This window comes from Scomber scombrus, chromosome 19 (assembly GCF_963691925.1).
Source record: "Scomber scombrus chromosome 19, fScoSco1.1, whole genome shotgun sequence".
NCBI lineage: Eukaryota > Metazoa > Chordata > Actinopteri > Scombriformes > Scombridae > Scomber > Scomber scombrus.
In genome coordinates this window covers 27,358,300-27,378,853 of record NC_084988.1, presented here as the reverse complement: position 1 = coordinate 27,378,853, position 20,554 = coordinate 27,358,300, and the positions used below count along the sequence as shown (strand labels likewise).

At 38.3% G+C, this 20,554-nt stretch overlaps 1 protein-coding gene across 1 annotated transcript in view; it reads left to right on the top strand.

Moving 5' to 3' along the window:
- gabra2a (gamma-aminobutyric acid type A receptor subunit alpha2a) overlaps positions 1-612 on the top strand; it is a 62,876-nt gene extending 62,264 nt beyond the window's left edge. Inside the window, 1 exon segment of the mRNA XM_062439852.1 lies at positions 310-612. Within this exon segment, the coding sequence (XP_062295836.1) occupies positions 310-612 (303 nt within the window).
- Positions 613-20,554: the final 19,942 nt, after the last annotated feature.

Sequence of the window (20,554 nt, the reverse complement as noted above, 5' to 3'; positions counted from 1 at the left end):
AAAATGATATGATTATATCTTAGTAGGATGTTTTGCTGCAAACTTACTTATGTTTCCCTGTTGCCATGACAAATTCAGTATAAAGGATATTTCCGTATCACTAATTCTATCAATGCAATGGAGTCATATTCACCACTCAGACATACAATTATTTAGTATTCTGTCAATTAAAGTCCACATTTCCTGCATAAAAAAAGAACCCAAACTGAACAGTAAATTAGGTTTAATATATTGTCTGGTTTATTGTCACCACAACAGTTGTAATACTTACTTCAAAAGATGTCTAACCTGAAGCATTTTTCCCTGCAGAAAAAGGAAGCATCCATCATGAAGAAGAACAATGCGTATGCTGTGGCTGTGGCTAACTACGCTCCCAACATCACTAAAGACTCTACGCTGCCCACAATCTCCAAGTGTGCTCTAAGTGATCCCAACAAGACGAGCGGAGAGACCAAACCTGAGCAAAACAAGAAAACCTTCAACAGCGTCAGCAAAATCGACCGAATCTCCCGCATTATGTTCCCTGTGCTGTTTGGAAGCTTTAACCTTGTCTACTGGGCCACCTACCTGAACAGAGAACCGGTCATTAAAGATACGGATCCTTCCAAATGAACTACAGGGACTCCAAACACACAGCCCCTTTCAGGACTTGTACAGTTGTTGGCATTCATTTAGTGAGTCAAAAGCTGTTTACATGCATGGAGAATGTCCTTCTCCCTTCTCTCCTATCTGACTTGCTAACTCAGTACAGTCTTAACTCAACAGAACTGGTTTATAATAAACGTGAGAGCTGGTAATATAGGAGAAAGCCAGGCTTCTTAAACAGGTTTCATATAATGGAGTCATGATGTTTGTTTGTCTTGTTCAGAGATGGATTGAGAGCACAGGAATGCACACAATGCTCTGCTGTTTCTATGGAAATGTCTGCATTAAGAAAGTAGACATTTCCTCCTAATAATGACTTCTATAGGTTGTAATTATGACAGCTTCTGGTAATATGAGAGAACAATACTGAAGAAACTAGAAAGTAATTCATTTTTAAATCAGCATTAATCAATATATTTTTACAGTAAAAATGGATCAAACCAAATCTGCAGTTCCCCTTAAGTTCCTGGAGCCTCATAGTCTGTCTACACTTATTTAGTTCTTGAGAGTCACAACTTTAAACAGATACAGCACACTTTTTTCAACTGTATTGTGATGAAACACATAAATGCTGGTTTTAATATTGAGCTAGACACTGAATTGATTAAAATCAGCATTGCATTGGTTAACCTCTTCATCGCCTGTAGTAAATCAGTCCTGAAAAGGCAGGGAGATAAAATAAACCTTCAGTGTGAGGTGTTAAATTGTGCAGCTCACCCACGCTCATTTTCAAATATGTGCTGATTGACATAGTTGTTACAGAAGCATATTACATTCACTTGAAAAATAATAAAAAGCTGGTTTTCTGAATTAATGAGATTTGTTCCTGTTTTTCTAAATAATTTTTCCTGTTTTTTCTAAATTAACAAGATCATTTTCCCTTTTTTCCACAAAGTCAACAAACTAATAACAATAGCATCTATATGAGTTAAAGACAGGAGCATCTCCCAGTGTCTCAAACCCAAAACAAAGTCAAACTGGATTCAACTAAACAAGCGGCCATGTTTGCTTCCATTAAATCGAGCTCTCAAGAAGGAAATGAAAGGGTCTGTTGTTTTAAATGATCTTGTTAATTCAGAAAAACTAAAATCTTTTTTTTCAAGTGAATGCAATACACTTCCATAAGTTTTAGCTTCAGGAGCTAACAGCAGAACTGACCTGCTGGAGGAAGTCTCTCCATCTGTGACTCTGCAGGAGGACAAACAGCTGGCAGACACAAAAACAACAGTCATCCTCTTTGTCTGTCTGTTCCTGCAGTTATCAGCTGCTAAAATCTTTTTCTCAAAACGTTAAATTGTAGCATAACTGTTACTGAAACTGTCTGCTGATGAGCTCGGGTTACTACATCATTTCATGTGTTAAGAGCTACAGGATGACATTCAGAGGATTTCTGTTATTTTGTGGCGGAAAGTCACAGATTGAGAGAATTCCTCCACCAGGTCAGTGCTGCTGTTAGTTACTGTTAGTTCCTGAAGCTAAAAAAAAAGTGAAACAGGGACAGGTTTGAGATTAATTCTGGATGTATTTATGTGTATTATTATTTATTTATTTTTCTCTGGACAGAGGATGTCACTGCCATGCCTCCCTTATTTATTAATTAATGTATTAATTTATTTATCTATCTATCTATATATCCATCCATCCATCCATCCTCTGGCCGGAGGATGTCACTGAGCAACTCCTGCCCTCCGTTCCCCTTAGCACCTTGCCCACTTTTTAGCATTTTTCAAAGTGATGCAGTGGCTGAAGTTACATGTCAGTGTTTTGTTTCACTTGCAGCACTCTCACAGTGTTGTTTTCAGCAGAAGAAGCAGTTATTTTAGTGAAAAAGTTGTGATATAACAGCAGACAGACACAGTTAGAGAGCAGCTGGTAAACACAGTGGAGCATTTAACAGCAAAAGAGAGAAACGTTAAAATTAAAGAGCCAATTCATTGCTTTGTGTTGTGTCCACTGATGTGTGAATAGGCAACTCTTTGCTAACACATTCCTTATTACAACTTTATAGGGTGATTTTTTTCAGTTTGTTCTGTTGTGCCCAGCAGGCCAAAAGATCCGTCAATAATTTACATTTTTAAACTTTAAATAATGCTCAAATCAAGCTTTAAAAAAAGGCTTCTATTAACCCTTACATACTGTCCAGGGTCAAATTTGACCCATTTTTACATCCGTTTTACAGTTTTTACTTATTGTGTTTTTGTTGTTTTTTTGTTTTTTTCAAGAAGTCTTGTCAATCAGTCATGCTTACCCTGCTGCCTGATTAATTGATTGATTTGTTAATTTTGGTGCTAGCATATATCACAGTTCTTAAGATGTTTACCTCATAATTATCAGGTCTTTATCTCAAGCTAAACATTCTCATGTAGCAGGTCAAAATCTTTTTGCTCATGCACTGTTTAATTTGTTAGTGCTTTTCCTAAACAACCATTAACAGCTTTTTTTATGTCTCCACTGTGGTTAAGGGTTGAGTAAATCTGCTTGGTTACATATCCCACAGGTATCAAAGCGCTCATGTTGAAAAACCATAATCAACATCAGCATTTTGTCTTATATTATTCCAGGATTCTTTTCTCACAAATATGTGATAGTTGTCTCATAATGATGAGATATTATGGGATATGAAAGTCAAAATTACTAGAAGAATTCTAGTAACTGTTTGATTTCTAATATTGTCTTGCATGTTGAGTACCACGCACGCAAATGAGTTTCGTGCTCCCCTGACAGTTTTGCGATTATTGAACTTCTATACTCACAAGGCTGTAGGTAGCAGTAGACGAGCGTCGTTTCAGCATGAAGTTATAAATGAAGCAATGTTAAGTGTCATCATCTAAACTCCTCACATTTCTCTCTTGGCAAAAACATGATTTTCAGTAAGTAGTGTTTGCTTTGTTGGGCCAGCAGGTTGTCACATTAACATCTTCACCATAACAGTATGTATCTGTACTCAACACTTCCACTTCGCCACCTGTCACACAATGGACTACAAGGTGCTTTGCTCTCTCTCTGTAGCTTTTGAACTGCTTTTTAGACTTTTTCACTCTGCTTCCCCACATGGACTCACACTGGTCACACTGTGGACGATGATTCTGACTGGATACAAACGTGTGAGAATATGTGTCTGTGTGTTCTCATGTGTTCTGTGTCTTTCTTTGTTTTATTGTATTTTTTATATGCAATGTAGCAGAAACAAAAAGACCTATACATATTTAATAAGCTCAACCTAGAAAAGGATATTGTGTCAATACTATTGCATTCATTCAATTTTGTGTAGTCTTTGTAAACTTTTTGAAATTAAGATGTTTTTTTTTTCTGCCATGAAATAGTTCTTATACATTTATGATGTGGATATGTGTAAACTCTGTGCTTTGTTTAACCCACTTTTCCACTTAGATGAGAAGTGTTCTTTTCCTTCTTGCACACTTGATCCTGTTTGTGTCTCTGAAAATGTTCTGATTCATATGATCACTAATACAAACTTGTTATATTCACTTACAACAAACCTCAGTGTCTTCTTTTTTTTTTCGCTCAGTGAAAGATCTTTATTTAATTCCACTGGACAAAACTTTTCCTTTCATTAAGCAGGAGGTGTGTGTTTGTTGGCTTTTTCAATCCCAGTGGAGGTGAATAGTGACACTGAACACACCAAACACTGATTCTCTAAACTCTTTGAAAGACAGACAGCTGGCAAGATAACTGCAATAAACAGCAATATGTTCAAACATGCAGATGACCCTCAGGTTGTTTGAACTGGTTTGCTTATCTCCAGACACTTTCCTGGGTGACCTAACATTAGTATACTCCCTGTTTTACTAAGCTTGATTTAAGTTGTCTAATCATTATATTATCCATATAATGTTGCTCAGCTAAGTTTTCCTGAAGAATGGTCTAACTTTGATACCTGTGCAATACATGACTAACTATACTGATACTGCTAAAATCTAAAGACAAGACATTCTGCACCATGTGGCCTATTGACATGGTCTCTATCCATGTCAGTCTTTGAGCACTGAAATATGGATGAACTATGTATGAACTATGTGCTCTAAAATATATTGCCTAGAGCAGTGGTCTCCAACCCTGCTGCTGCAGAGCTACAGCCCTGCATGTTATAGGTATCTCCCCACTATAACACACCTGATTCTAATTATTAACTCATTATCAAGCCCATTGACAAGCTTCAGCTGCTTGATAATGAGCCAATAATTAGAATCAGGTGGGATATAGTGTAGAGATACCTAAAACTACAATTTATGTTTTAACTTTCATTGTATAATCAGTGGAGGGTTGTCTGATTTTTATTCATCTATTAGCAGTATCAGAATATACATAGAGAATACAGATAGACTCTGCTGGTACCAAGAAGCCTCGCTTTTTAACATTATAAGTTAGTATCTTCTTTTGTAAGATTTTCATCCAGCCAACATTTCTTGGTGAAACATTGTCTCTGGTTTGGCCTGTGAGCTTGCTTATCAATTTCACATCTGCCTGAACAGATTCATCTCTGAAATCCTCTCTGAAATCCTTCATCAAGTAGGCATAACAACCCGCAGCTTTTTGTGATTGAAAGTTGGGTTTGAGTAAAGGCTGGTTTATTCTTCTACGTAAGCTCCACGCTGTAACTACGCCGGTGCCCCGACGCTGTCGTGCATCTTTCGAAGTTCTGCGTCTCTCCATCGCGTTGTGTTTTGTCGCGGTGCAATTCACCGCCAGAGAGGCAGGGGGATGTGCTCCTTTCCTGAATGGTTATTGGTGCCTCTAGTCCCTTCCCAGGTATGACACAGACAAGTTCACACTTTATTTTCTGTGTAATGGCCACTTATTATTTTTTTATATTTAAAAAAACTTGCTCCACAGCAGATTGAGCTACTTATTTCAAGTAAAAATGTGCTTGAAACAAGTTGTTTAAGAGTTGAGAGTTGTTTAAAAACAAGTTACTTTTTTGGTGATGAGTCTTATTTTAAGTGTAATGAGATTTATTTTGACTGGAAGATTTTGAGTTTCTGCAGTGTTTTGTTGTAATGTGCATGATTGTCACAACATTGTTGTATTTACTCTGTATATTTTTTGCTACCAGCAAACCAATCACAGCCCTCGCGATCTGCGTTGCCTCGACGCGTAGTTACATTTCTGGGGATGGTTAGGGGGTTCACAGCGACGCAGAGAGCTCTGCGTAGGTACGCTGCCGACTTGAATTCGACCCAGCATAGAAGCATAAATCAGCCTTAAGAAATAAGTTAATATCTATAGAGAAGAGATTTTTCCCTATGTTCTTTTATAACTCTTCAGTCACCAACCAATCAATTAATCAGTCGTTATTTATATAGCGCATAATCACAACAAAAGTCATCTCAAGGCACTTTGCACATAGAGCAGGTCTAGACAGGAAGAAACCTCAGGCAGAACTGGGCTCAAGGTAGGCGGCCATCTGCCTTGACCGGTTGGGGTCACAATCATTAACTGAGTTAAGGTTTCACATTCACATTACATTTAAAAGACACAGAAGTGCTCCTGAAGCCTCAGTGTGTATGAGAGTAGATAGAGAGCAGAGTAGTTATGGGAGCAAAGGGGGACAACAGGTGACTTATTATAGAGCAACAAAGTCCTTGTTGGGATGGCATTTACAACAATTCATTTGTTAAATGCCCTGATCACAATCGTCCCCTAACCATGCATTTTTTATTGTAACCATAATGAACCAAGGTCCCCTGACCTATAATGATATTTTCTCTAACCTTAAAGTTTGTGTAAAGTGAATTTAGACATTTTCTTCTAAACACATTAAATAGGTCATAAATGTATTTCTCAAAAATGTGTAAAAAGCATTTCAACCATTTAGATATGAATTGTGGAGCTAGGCTTCACAAACTGTGTTTCAAAGTTTCTGTGTTCAGGATTTAATGGGCGAAAATGACCACTGCATTACGTAACGCGGCGGTGATTGGCATAAACCTGCCCCTGCTGCTGTAGAGGTATACATTCAGCGCACACTACTACTACTACAGTCTACAGTTAGCTGAGTTAGCCACCGAGCAAGCCGCAGAAAGCTCTCAGATGTAGCGTCCATGTTTCTGGTAGAGGTGGTGACTTTGATTGACAGGTGAAACTTGGTAGGGGGCGGGGTTTCAGCGAACTCGACGGGCCACAGCATTTGGGAGAAGAGAAAGAGGCTGATTTTTACACAACTTTGAAGCCTAATTTCATATATTTGGTGATTTTTTTAATCATTCACATTTGGCAGGGTGATTAACAACACACTTTTCTGTGGTATGTCAAACTCAGAACACATATTTATTCTTACATTACACGGACTTTAACAAAGTACTCATTTTAACCCAAACAATGATCTTTTCCTAAATCTAACCAAATGGATTTTGTATCTAAACCCATCCAGACCTTAACCACAGCACTGCTTTATTATACAACTTTCAACAGTAACTTGTAATAATTTTACATGATGTGATGTGTCAACATTGATGAATGTTCATTGAAAAGCTATAAAATGAACTGTGGAGTTCCTCAAGGTTCAATTTTAGGTCCTGCTCTTTTTAATCTTTCATATGGTGCTTCTGAACATCATCAGGAAGCATGACATGATTACGCTACGCTGATGACACACAGCTTTATATTGATGCTTCTCCTGATGACCCAGGGCTAAACAATGGCCTTTTTTAACTGTATTTTAGATAACAAAGGAACACACCAAAGTCACCTGTGTCACAATGTCATGAAGCAGAAATGTGGACAAAAGAAATATAAAAGCAAGTGTCCAAACATTCATGAAGTAAAATACCTCAAACGCTTACTGCTTACTTGATTACAACTGTACAGCGTTTGGTTTTCATTCTTTATTCATGTTTTAGTTATTCTATTTTTATATATTTTGGCCTTAAATGGACTCCATTTTAGACGATGAAGCTGTGCCTTTCTGTTTGGTGAGGCTGGTTATTGTGTTGTGCATGTGAATTGAAACATAGCATAAGCAGGGATTTGCTTTCATTGGGAGAATCTTGCAGCAATGGTTCAGAAAGATACCTTCAGCTCAGCCTGATCACCTGTTTGGAAAGCTCACTGTTAACTTACCCTACACCACACTGCTGCTGCTTCTTATGCTGCTTCTCCTCACCACTAACCCATCATCTGCCTGTGTTACATCGCAGGTGCCTTTTAAAAGTTAATATGAATGTTTCATTTTTGTTTGAAGTGGTTTAAATTATGATTTAAAAGTTTTAACGCTAAATGAAAATGTTTAACATATATTTCATGTCAGTTATTTGACTGAACTGGACATTTATTTACATTTATACATGTTGCCAGTTAATCATTGTAATTCACTTACTGTTAGGGTGGCCAACTCCCTGAAAAATAAATAAGGGACACCTAGTTGACAGGGCCGGCCGACCCAATTGTGTTCACCCCTCCCAGCTTGGTGAACGATTTTTTAATTATTTGACTCTAACCTGAATTTAATTCGATGCATGTTTTTGAGTGATACGAATACATGGAAAACAAATTATTATTCAACAATTTAGTTTTTAGTGCAAAATAACAAATCTTTTTAACAGAAATCTGTCCTGCTTAACTTAACAGAATAAAATGAATCTTTTTCTTTTTTTTTTGATCAAATTTTTATTTTATTTTCATTCAAACATAAAACAAATAGTGATGTACAGCCACTAAACATACCGTAACATCATATACCGTAACATATATATATATATATATATATATAAACATATATAAAATAAAAATAGAATCGAGACTAGGCGGCTAAAACAAACAACAACCAAAAGAGAAAAACAAAAACAAAAAAGGGACTTGTGGAACAGTCAATATAGACATATTGAGTGATTCAAGATGCTAAGTGAGGTAGATCAGATACACAACGGACCACAAGGATCAGAGTGAGCCCTACAAAGCTTCAGCCGTAGTGAGCCACATAGTCACATTTGTCGCTTTGGCCCCATTTACACGGGCTGTCGACAGCTCCATATAAGTAACATCAAGAAAAGTCAAAACCCACTGTCTGATGGTCAAAGTGTGAGGGGGCTTCCAGCGTACTGCAATCATTTTCTTAGCAGCTGTTAAACCTGCCAACAATACACGTTTCTGACATTCAGGGACTCGAAGTGCAGAGAGATCATTTAATAATAACACTGGAATGGTCACAGGCACTGTCTCAGATATGAGTGCTGTCAGCTCAGCGGCCACACCCTGCCAAAATCGAGCGACAGGGGGGCACTCCCACACCATGTAGAGGAAAGTGCCAGGGTTTTTTAATGTACACAGGGTGCATGAGGGATCATTGATAACTTTCATAAAATGTAGCTTACGAGGTGTCAGGTAGGTCCTGTGTATGAAATTATAATGGATCTGCTGATGGTCCGGATTTCGAGAGGCGAGGTTGATATTGACCCACACCTTGTCCCAATCAAAATCCTGATCCAGTCTGGGGACATCACCCCTCAATATCCTATCTACTGGGAGTGTTTTGTAGGAGGCCTCAAGCAAGTGTAAGTATAGAGTGGATACCGTTCCCCTCGAAGCTCTTTTAGTTATGATCAACTCTCAGCTGTAAATAAAAAAAGAAGGAAGTGCCTGGCAGATTGAAGCTATTCTTAATGTCTTGAAAGGAGCGTAAACCATCTAAGCCGAAAATATCACCCAAAAACTGTATCCCTCCCTTTTCCCACTGAGAGTAGGTGACAGGTCTCCCCCCCAATCAGCAAACCTTTATTATTAAAAATTGGAGACTGCAGGTGCCATCTGCAAGATATGTCACAAATCCTTTCTACTGAACGCCAAACCTGGATCAGATGGGTCACATTTGGGCCGCAGCGTAATTGACTCTGCCTTACAGAGATATTTGCAAATAAAACATCTGCCAAAGACCACGGGTGTACCATTCTTTGTTCCATTGTACGCCAAGAAACTGCAGTCTGAGAGTCAAACCATGTGACAAGGGGTCAAAGAGTGAAGGACCAGTGGTAAAGTTTAAAATTGGGCACCGCTAATCCCCCATCTAATCTCATGCGCTGGACAGTGGCAGATCTAAGGCGGGGTCTCTTCCCATTCCATATGAATTTTGAAACAGCCGCATGAAGCTTACCCCAGTATCCAGCAGGGGGAGAGAAGGGGACCATGGAGCTGACAAAATTTATTCTGGGCACTACATTCATTTTGACAAAAGAAATACGTGCCTGGAGTGAGTTGGGCAGGCTAGCCCATCTTTCCAAATCACCTAAGACTTTGTTCAGTGTCTCGGTGTAATCGTGCTTCACAATAAGATGTAAAGAGGAAAATATTTCAATGCCCAGGTATTTAAAATGTGGAGCTGAGGGGATATTGGAAGGCAAAGCAGAGGTCTTGGCCGCTTCATTCAATGGCAGCAAAGCTGACTTTGACCAATTGATTTTGAATCCTGATAGCGCGCCAAACTCATCCAATATTGATAAAAGGTGAGGGGCAACAAGTCTCCGAGAAAGACTAAAATGTTGTCTGCGTAAAGTGCCAGGTGGTGGAGTGTGTTATGAACAGTTATGGGCTTAATAACCAACGATAACCGGATCATCTGTGCCAAGGGTTCAAGCGACAGAGCAAACAGCGTCGGGCTCAAGGGGCAGCCTTGGTGAGATGATCTAGATACTGGGAACAGAGTGGAACAAAAGTTACCCGTAAGAACCATTGCAGAGGGGTTTGAATATAACAACTGTATCATTTTTATAAAGCCTTCTCCAAAACCCAATCGCCCCCAAAACCGACCACAAGTGTTTTTTGTTTTGTTTTGCTGAATTGACTTTATTGTCCACCTTTAGTGGAAATTTGTCTTTGGCTTCATCCAATATATTAAAAATACAAACAATACACATCATATCATGAAGACATTAAAAACACAACAACTGACAATTGCACAAAGGAGCAAGAAAACAGCAGCAACCATTGTAATAAGTTAAAACCTATTAAAAGGTGTCTTTAAAAAATACTTGAGTTGTTTGTTGTTATTTTTTTTTTTACATAATCTGCAATCCACCACATGAGATGCAAGAGATAAGCTCCTTTTCATCTTGAATTAATGCATGAAAAATAGCCATTCTGAAATATACCCTTACATGCAAATGCTCTGATAATGTTGCTTTTTTTTCTCTTGGTCGTTTTGCTGTACAAATCATGTAGTATACGCTTTCACTCGTAAATAAAGATACAATATAGGCAGATGTGACTTAAATGCTTCTTCATGTACATAGCTTTACAGCCAGGTAGCCCATTACGCTGATGCAAACAACGACACTGAATTATAATAACAGCTAGAATGTTTATCCTCTGGGCTGACTACTCATCGCAGTTTATCTCCATCTCTTTAATATGTAACTTGGAGGTCTGCCAGATGGAACACCATCATGTCAACTGATCTTAAGAGTCTCAAAACAGATATCTGGTGCTGCTTTTTCAGTGCAACTGTCAAAGTATCTTAATTCAAAGTACTGTAGAATAAGACTAAACAACTAGTAAAGGCTGAACTTTAAAATGTTGCCCATAGGTGTTTGGTTTAAAAACATATATGCATCTTACTGCTTTATATTTGATTTGTTATATTCCATTCTATTTTGATTAATAATTTATGTATTTATTCATGCATGTTTTTGCATGCATAGTGTTTGCACATCTTCAGCTCAGGGTGCTTATACATCTAACTTGCACAGCTGGTTCAATTTAAAAAAACAACAACAATCCTCTGTTGTCAGTCTGGCAGACCAAACAACAGGACCAACACACATCTTGTCAGCTATTCAGATCTGTGCTATTTAGTACAGTTGAATCTGACTCTCGTTTTCTTTTGGGAAAGTCTGAACACATTCATTGTATTTGGGTGCAGAACAAAACAACCATACTGAGGCCTCATAGAGCAGGTGATCTCGGTCCAAAGCATACACACTGTCATCACCTCCATTATACCTTTCCACATTTAACTGCACTTTACATAAGTCTTACATTCAGTTTGGTTCCTCCACACAAAAGTGTCCAGACATCTTTAATACACACATACACACACACACACACACACACACACACGCACGCACACACACACACACACACACACACACACAAGTCAGCAGGCCATGAGGCACCCAAATCCTAACAGTGCTTACATCCACAGCAATGCTGAGAGTCCTGCTGAATGGTGAGTGTTGCTGAAGTGGCTATAATCAGGTCCCAGCACAGCACAGCACCCACAGCACTCAGCACATTTACCCTCCTGTCTGCACTTTACCCTCAACCTGCCTTTGATCTGTACCATCATCACCTTATCCCCTCTCACTGCCAGCCACTCCTTGAATGGGTGCTGCTCATTCACACTGCAGTAAGCTCCCATAAGCTGTGCAAGCATCAGCTACTAACAGTAGTAAATATATCATATCATTTCATACATCAACTTTTCTACTCTGTAAACCAAAATCAGATTTTAGAAGAGTGAGCTAAGCAGTAGACCGTTTTGCACATGTACAAAATTTTATCATGTACATGCAGCATTAGTTCATCTGTCAGTATGACTCAAATATTTTCACACACATACACAAAAGCACAGGCACACACAGTAATACACACAGTGAGCCTTTATGGGAGTCTTGATCTCTGAGGTGGAGTAGCTATCTAAGGGCCAGAGGCCAGAGCTGTCTGCACTCATCCCATGTCTCATCGCAGACTCCCCCACCTCCACCCTCCTACCCCCCCCCTCCACAACCAGGGCTGCTGCCTCAGCCAGCTGATGCCGACTGTACACATCAGGGGAACTACACTTCAAGTCCTGTACACACGTTTAAGATATACATTTATGGCTCTTTTTACAACTCTGACTTACTGGATTTTGGGATTCAGAAAGTCAGACTGAATGATTAGACCAATATGTTGAGTACTTTTTTGTTTTTTTGGCACCTCTGTTTCCCTTCTGTTTTCTTTTCTCTCCATCTTCAACACAGACCTCACTAACATGACCAGGACGCTACTGTCCAGACTTCCTTCCATAGTAAACAATACATTTTGGAACAGTTATCTGTAGTCCTACCATAGATATCCCAGCAGAGATTTTGATTTATAGTTCAGCATCAGATTTCACTTCCAGTAGACGGATGAATCATACATTATGATGTTCCTCAGAGTACAGCTACCTTCTTTTTTTCATTCACTTTCATTTCACAACCAGAGTTACATCAGATAGCTTCTGAACAGGAGACTCCTACTGTGTGTTCATATTTGTGTGTTTTCATATTGATCATTTAGTGTGATGGAGAGATGTGATCCCCAGTGAGCAGGTTTGCTTTGTTAGATGTGTATACTGAAAGTGGCAGATGACAAACTGCCACTTTCAACACCACAGCTCCCAGTACCTCCCAGTACCTCCCAGTACCTCCCAGTACCTCCCACTCCCACTAATAAGACTGAGGCTGTCCTAACTGTTTCATCCCAGGAACATTGCACACTTGTATATAGTATAAAACATGTATGTAGATTGCAGATTATTTTACACAGAGATTGTTTATTATATATAGTATTATATTTCATTTGTATTTATTTTGTATCACTTCACTACTACAAGGCTACTTTTGTGTCAATTGTGAATTTCTCCCTTGTGGGATCATTAAAGATACCTTACCTTAATGTTGACTTCAGTCTCAACAATCTCTAACAGCATCAACACTTGTAGTACAGTAGTGAGTCTCTATGTAGTTACAGTACCTATATTTTGATGAGGAGCTTATGGCAGGTGGTGTATCCAGTGCTGTTGCCCTGACACAGAACTATAAGTCCACCTTAACATTTCTATTCATTTGTAACCATGTGAAAGCTGGAACACAAAGAAACTTGGCTTGGCCTCTTCAGAAATCTCATTTAAAAGCCCTCCAAATAATGTTATGTATACATTTTGATGGCATCTCACAGCTCTACCACCAGTGAGGAGTCATATTCATTCTGTTTCAGCTCAGTTTCAGTATGATTTTTAGGCCTGTATTTTACCACCATGTCACTAGATTACATACACTTTAATAACCTGGTTTTTGTTTTCCAGTAATTACCACTAATGCTTGTTCTTATCACATCATGCATCTCTGACACGTCAGCGTCAAGTAAATGCCACCTAGCAGCCCTCTGATGAGTTATATACCTAGCAGTGCTGCACCACTCATATCTAAGATGTAATTACAGAAGCAGCACTGACCCAGAGGAGCAGGGAGGCTTCTCACAATGCTTTTATCATGTGTGCATAATCTACCTCTTTCCATCATTTCTTACCTCTGGGCTGTCTGCAGCCTCAGTCAGCAAAGGAGTCAGCTCTGCAGCCATAAACAAGTGCAAAAAAAAAAAGATTTTATCTCACGCTGTAATCTGATGCAAAAGGGAATTATATGAAATATTTTTACAGCATGTGAGTAAGGGCGATTTTATCTCTTAATAGAGTGCACTTTTATTTTAGCACAGTTTCTTCTCAAAGTCCCCATGAAACAGAGGTTAGAGCATCTGCAGCTTCTCTGCCGTGATATATTTGCCAGAGAAATGGAATATTTAAGCGGTGTACCATCACAAGTGGGATTTAAATCAAATCCTTCACATTTGATTGTGCTGTGTAAAAAAATGATAAAAAAAGGGCTGGGCTTAGAGTTTAGAATGATACAGAGCTGCAGAGAGAAACAGACCTATAGACATGAATGTATAAAGAGAAGTGGACACAGCATCAGAGGCAAGGCCCTGTTCATTCTTAGGATAACTGTTCAGTGGTGCATGAAGCTAAAACATGTTCCTCTTCTTCTGCATGGCTTCCACATCACTGGGCTCATGGAGCAAGCGCACTAGCGACTTCAGCTGACCGAGCTGGCTACTTCCGGTTTAACCCTCCAGCTAACTTTATTGAAGATGAAACGGATCAAACTCTGATAGTAAAGTGAATCATTTTGCTCAGAAAATGTATTCACTGATTTACACACATTTTTTTCACAATGTAAGTCTATGGAAAAATCTTTTTGGGCCCAACAGCATTACATGGTGTTGTAATATTGACGCTATGGCAAATTGGCTTTAAAGTTCCTGGGGGCTTGATTACAGAAGACTGTCGGCTCCACACACGTCCCTCTACTGTTAGATCAGGAGTAATAAATGAATAAGCCCTCAGCCTCATAGATATGTAAATGACAACTTTTCATTTCTCTCCATGTTGCTCTGTTTGCTACTACTGCCAACAACTGTGAAGTGCAGTTTTATATGAATGCTGTGGCTAGCTACTTGCCCAAACTCAGATTTGTTTAGATTTATTTATGTAAACACACCTGAGCGCAGGATGAGTCATCAATCTTTTGAAATTGTTGTATAGGAGAGAACAGACATGGAGTTTGATTTTTTTTTAAACAAAACAAAAACTCTTTTTTAACTTATATTTGGCATATGGGTCAATGACGTATAAAGGTTTTCAACAACTCAATTTTAGAATAATAAAAACCAGCATATCTAATGCAGTAGTTCAAACATTCAGAATGTTGTGTACCTGACAATTCATATTACAATTTGAAAGTGATTTTAGTGGGTTTTTCAAGATTAATTGGCACTGGCCTTAAAAAAAGTCATGTGGTGCGACCATGATTCATCTTTTTTAAAGGCCAGTGCCAATTAATCTTGAAAAACCCACTAAAATCACTTCATTTCAAATGTATAATATGGATCTTCAGGTACAAAACATTCTGAATGTTTGAACTACTGCATTAGATATGCTTGTTTTTTATTATTCTACAATTGAGTTGTTCTAAATCCTTATACGTCATTGACCAGTATAAGTAGAGGTAATTGAGACATAAACACAGAGACACAGGATGAAAACTGGGATCTTTAATTTGAACTAATGTATACATCTTTGCTGAGCATTTTCAAATGCATGTGATACAGCAGGTACCAAAGCTTTCACATTCATAAATGAATTGTATACATGATCAGAGGTCATGAGTATCACAGCACATTGGCATACGTCATTAAGTTGTCCATAATATAACAAAACTTTATACAGAGCCCATTACTGTATATAATCAGTATAAACTCAAGCTATTCATGTTTAATGACACAGAATGGTGGCCTGATGCTGTTCACCTGTAATCACAACCTGTGCAGTGTTTGACTGCAAGATCTGAACAGCTGATCCATGTGTTCATTGGTCCAGCAGCTGGACACAGGTAGTGATGCTGGAATATCTCTCTTCATCTTTCCTTTTTTTCCTTTTTCCCCACCCGCAAACTTTGAGAAAATCTTGCTGCATTAATGACAATGTTTACTGGCCATTGGCTGATGGTAACAACTCATCATGTTAATGCCATTTCACTTTTTCATGAGTAAAATCTTTTTTTTTACTCTTTTGATACATTATGGGTTTTGGGGTCTTGTTGTTTGTGCAAATACCAACAACAACAATACTTACAAGTATTGTGTGTCTATCTAAGTCTGATATATCTTACTCCTCTGTGCCATAGAGCTCCACTTTTGTCCAAAAACTATTGAAACACATCAAAAAGCCTAACTGTTTCACTGGGTGACATGTTCTTCATCACCATGAACACACGCACTGTCATTTATTTTGACTCAATCCCACACACACACACACACACACACACACACACACTGGCATAAATCTTTACGGAAAGACAATCCTGTGTGGTCTTTTAATAGAAATGCTGATGCAACAGCTTTGATGAAAAGATAAAAATGAGTGGGATTTCTTGAAATTGGTTTCTCTCATATCATCTTCATGCTATTCAGCCATGAACAATTAGTTGATACAGTTGCCTAGCAACTATTTTTCCCCATCAGAAGTTTAGGTCTCAATAGTTAATTACATGTATTCTAATGTGTTTCTCCATGTCCATAAAATAAGGTGATGTTAAGCTTTAAGCTTGTGTGTGTGTTTACTGTGGTGGATGCTGTTGGTTTATCCTACATCAATAAAGGATATTCTATTCTATTCTATTCTATCAGCTTCACCCAGTCCAAATTTCAATTTTAATGCTTCCAGTAACTGACAATGATGTTGATGAGTGATAAAAAAACAAATTCCAGATATTATCAGTGTATGTCACTTGTGTTATGGTCACGTTTTATAATCCCATTCTTATTGTAATTCTACTGGCATTATACAGCCTCCTTCTGTGGTTTCCCATAATATTTAGTTTAATGTTCGGTGATATCTTGTATAATTTGTCCATAGAGGATATCAGTGTTTATCTGTTGTGGCAGGAGCAGCCTTACTATTAACATGAACAAAATACTGATGCTTTTAAGCAACAGCAGCACTGTAGAGTGCAGCTCATCTGAACAATGTCACTGATTTATTGCTCATTTTATTAAAGGAACTAAAGTGCAGATGGGGTTCATGTGTTATTCAGCAGGTAACTTGATCACTGTGCTGTGCTCAGTGTTTTCACTGCCACTGCTTATTTTAAACAGTTGTCATTTCAGGAGCAAACATCAGATACCTATGAATGCAAAAGGGCCTAGACTGGTCCCACGTTGTATCCTTATCTTAGTTTTTGATTTGATTATGACAACATATTTGAATATACATGATTATGCAACGATGTCAGCAAATGAGCTGCAGGGGCATAAAACAAGCTGCAGCCTATATAGTCTTACCCTGCATTGGATACTGGATATATATTGGACTTCAGAATAAATCATCACCAGGAATCTCATTTTTTAAAGCTTTCTATTCTACTCTCCAGCTGTTTCCACTCCATGATGAAGGCCTTTATTATTATTATTATTATTATCCCTAAAACAGTCCTGCAAGATGTAAAGCCAAACCTCAGGCTTTAAAACATTACTTCAGAAAAGTGAAGTATTGTATCAGACGCTCAACCTGTGAATACATCAATCAGACAATGTGATAATGTGCATTATATTCTGTTTTGTTCTCAGAGTATCAATTTAAATCTCTTTCTTCTTTGTCCTTCCAGTGAAAATGCAACCTCTTTCCTCTTAATTCATGTGAGGATGAACACTAATAAGAATTCTGCTTCCTAGACGATTTGATCTCTTGCTGATAGACATTCATGTCATCAACTCATCCCCTCTGCCAACTGAGAAACCAAAGCATGAAGTGAAACCAAATTAAACGATGGTGCACATTACGACTGCTAACATTCATCTCACAAAAGTTCTCCTTTTTTTGACAAAAAGCAATTAAGATTACAAGATTGAGTGTGTGTGTGTGTGTGTGTGTGTGTGTGTGTGTGTGTGTGTGTGTGTGTGTGTGTGTGTGTGTGTGTGTGTGTGTGTGTGTGTGTGTGTGTGTGTGTGTGTGTGTGCGCACATACTGTGTATGTGCAGTGGTATCCTGCATCAATGAGTACATGTTCTTCAGACAGTAACATGATAACAATACAATTAGTATTGTTAATGACTATCTGGCTAAATGTTGTTAAAGGTCATTTTTCAATGTAAAATGAAAAAGAACAGTATGAGTTACATACGTATTCATCTCTTCTTGCCTTCGTGTGGCTGACAGCTGCATGTGTTTGACTTTGATGGACATTATGTATCATTAATAAATAAATATAAATGTATCAATCCATTGCAGCAGGTTAACTTTCTCACGGATCTAAGGAATCACATTAATGATGCTTCCATCCATTCATACAGATAGGAAACATGAATAAAGTTATTATTCTATGACTTGTTCAAATCTCTCCTCTCAAACTGCTATTTTGTGAGATTGAATCTGATCATTAAAAAAACGCTTAATCTGACTTCAACTAGGCTTACAGTATATTAAGAAACCAGTTGCCACAGATGCTACGTTTATTTCCTCTTTACCTGTGTGTTTCACTCACTGTTAAATAATAGTCAACAGGTTTATCTGAACTGTGATTAGACCTTCATGTGACTGAGGATTACACACACAGGTGATCAGTGCTGGAGAAAATGATTCTGTCTTAAGTTAAACAATGAATACTTTCAGCCCTGACACAGATTGGAGCATTTTATTGTATTGTGAATAATTGGACTCAATCAATCAATCAATCAATCAATCAATCAATCTTTATTTGTATAACGCCAAATCACAACAAAGTCATCTCAAGGCACTTTACACATAGAGCAGGTTCTAAACCGAACTCTTCAGGTTTTAATTTTAAAGAGACCCAACATTCCCACATGAGCAGCACTTAGCGACAATGGCAAGAAAAAACTCCCTTTTAACAGGAAGAAACCTCAGACAGAACCAGGCTCGAAGTGGGAGAACATCTGTCTCGACTGGTTGGGGTAGAGAGGAGAGAGAGAGGAAGAATAGGAGAGAGAGAGAAGAACATAGAAAATAAACATTGAAGCTAGAAGGTCCGGGACTGGAATCTGTCATCCGGACGTCTACAGGCCCAGATTACCTGTGAGACGAGAAAGCACAGACAACTCCGGGGAAGAAGTTTAGGTTATTGAATGCATTAATAGTACATGAATGTTAATGGATATAGATGGATGGATGGATAGAGAGAGAGAGAGGAGGAGAGAGGAGCTCAGTGCATCATGGGAGTCCCCCGGCAGTCTAAGCCTATAGCAGCATAAACTAGGAGCTGGTCCAGGACAAGCCTGGCCGGCCCTAACTATAAGCTTTATCAAAAAGGAAAGTTTTAAGCCTACTCTTAAAAGTAGAGAGGGTGTCTGCCCTCCAGACCGGACCTGGAAGATGGTTCCACAGGAGAGGAGCCTGATAACTGAAGGCTCTGCCTCCCATTCTACTTTTAGAGATACTAGGTACCACAAGTAGGCCTGCATGCTGGGAGCACAGTGTTCTGGTAGGTACACAAGGTACTATGAGCTCTTTAAGGTATGATGGAGCCTGACCATTAAGAGCTTTAAAAGTGAGGAGAAGGATTTTAAATTCTATTCTAGATTGACTGTATGTGGTATTCATCCTTCCATTGAAGGGGTGTAGGTATACGCACATCACTTCAATGGAAGGATGAATACCACATACAGTCAGTCCAGGTATGTGTGTAGGTATATGCACATCACTTATCTAAAGTATAAATCTCACTCCCATTTATACTGTATAAACACATCTCTATATTTATACAATCCTTCTCCAGAGGGGAAGCTTTTATATTCTTACTCTTCATACTTAAACTCTAATATGTCTAATTCAACAATATGAGATCAATAATTCATATTCAGATTAATTACAGTATAACTTATTCTCTTCATAGTCTCCATCATGAGACACACACGTGTGTGTATGTTAACAATATAATATAACACAGTGTGTATGGAGATTTTTCTGATACTTGTTTCATACAACTGTTTATTGATATGTTTGATGTATTATTGATAAGTTGATGTATGATTGTATGATGTGTTATGCTGTGTAATATATCGACATTATATTGATATCGTGATATAAGAATAGATATCGTCTTAGATTTTGAATATGGTAATATCGTTAGTTCTTTTAAAGGCTGCATTATAGTAAAGTGATGTCATTATCTGAACTTAAGACTGTTGTATTTTTTCCTTTACCTACTTTGATCCATATTACTGAAATTATAAATAAATATGGCGAAAACACCAACAGCAATATCGTTATCGAGGTATTCAGTCCAAAATATTGTGATAAATGATTTTGTCTATATCGCCCAGCCCTAATGATGTGACGTATCCACTCTTTGAGATGTTTATTTTTTCTTCTTTTTAAAATTTTTGAATAATTATTGATTGATTTGAGATCCGACTGGGATCCAGCAACTTAGTCAAGGTGCCCTTGAGCAAGATGCTGATAAGCCTACTCCAACTGCTGAAGATGCTTAGAGTCTGACAGCCTGTAGCTGAACACTGCATGTATGGATGCACATGGCAGCTCCTGCACTGTAAATGGATTAAACCCTGAATGTAAAGCAGG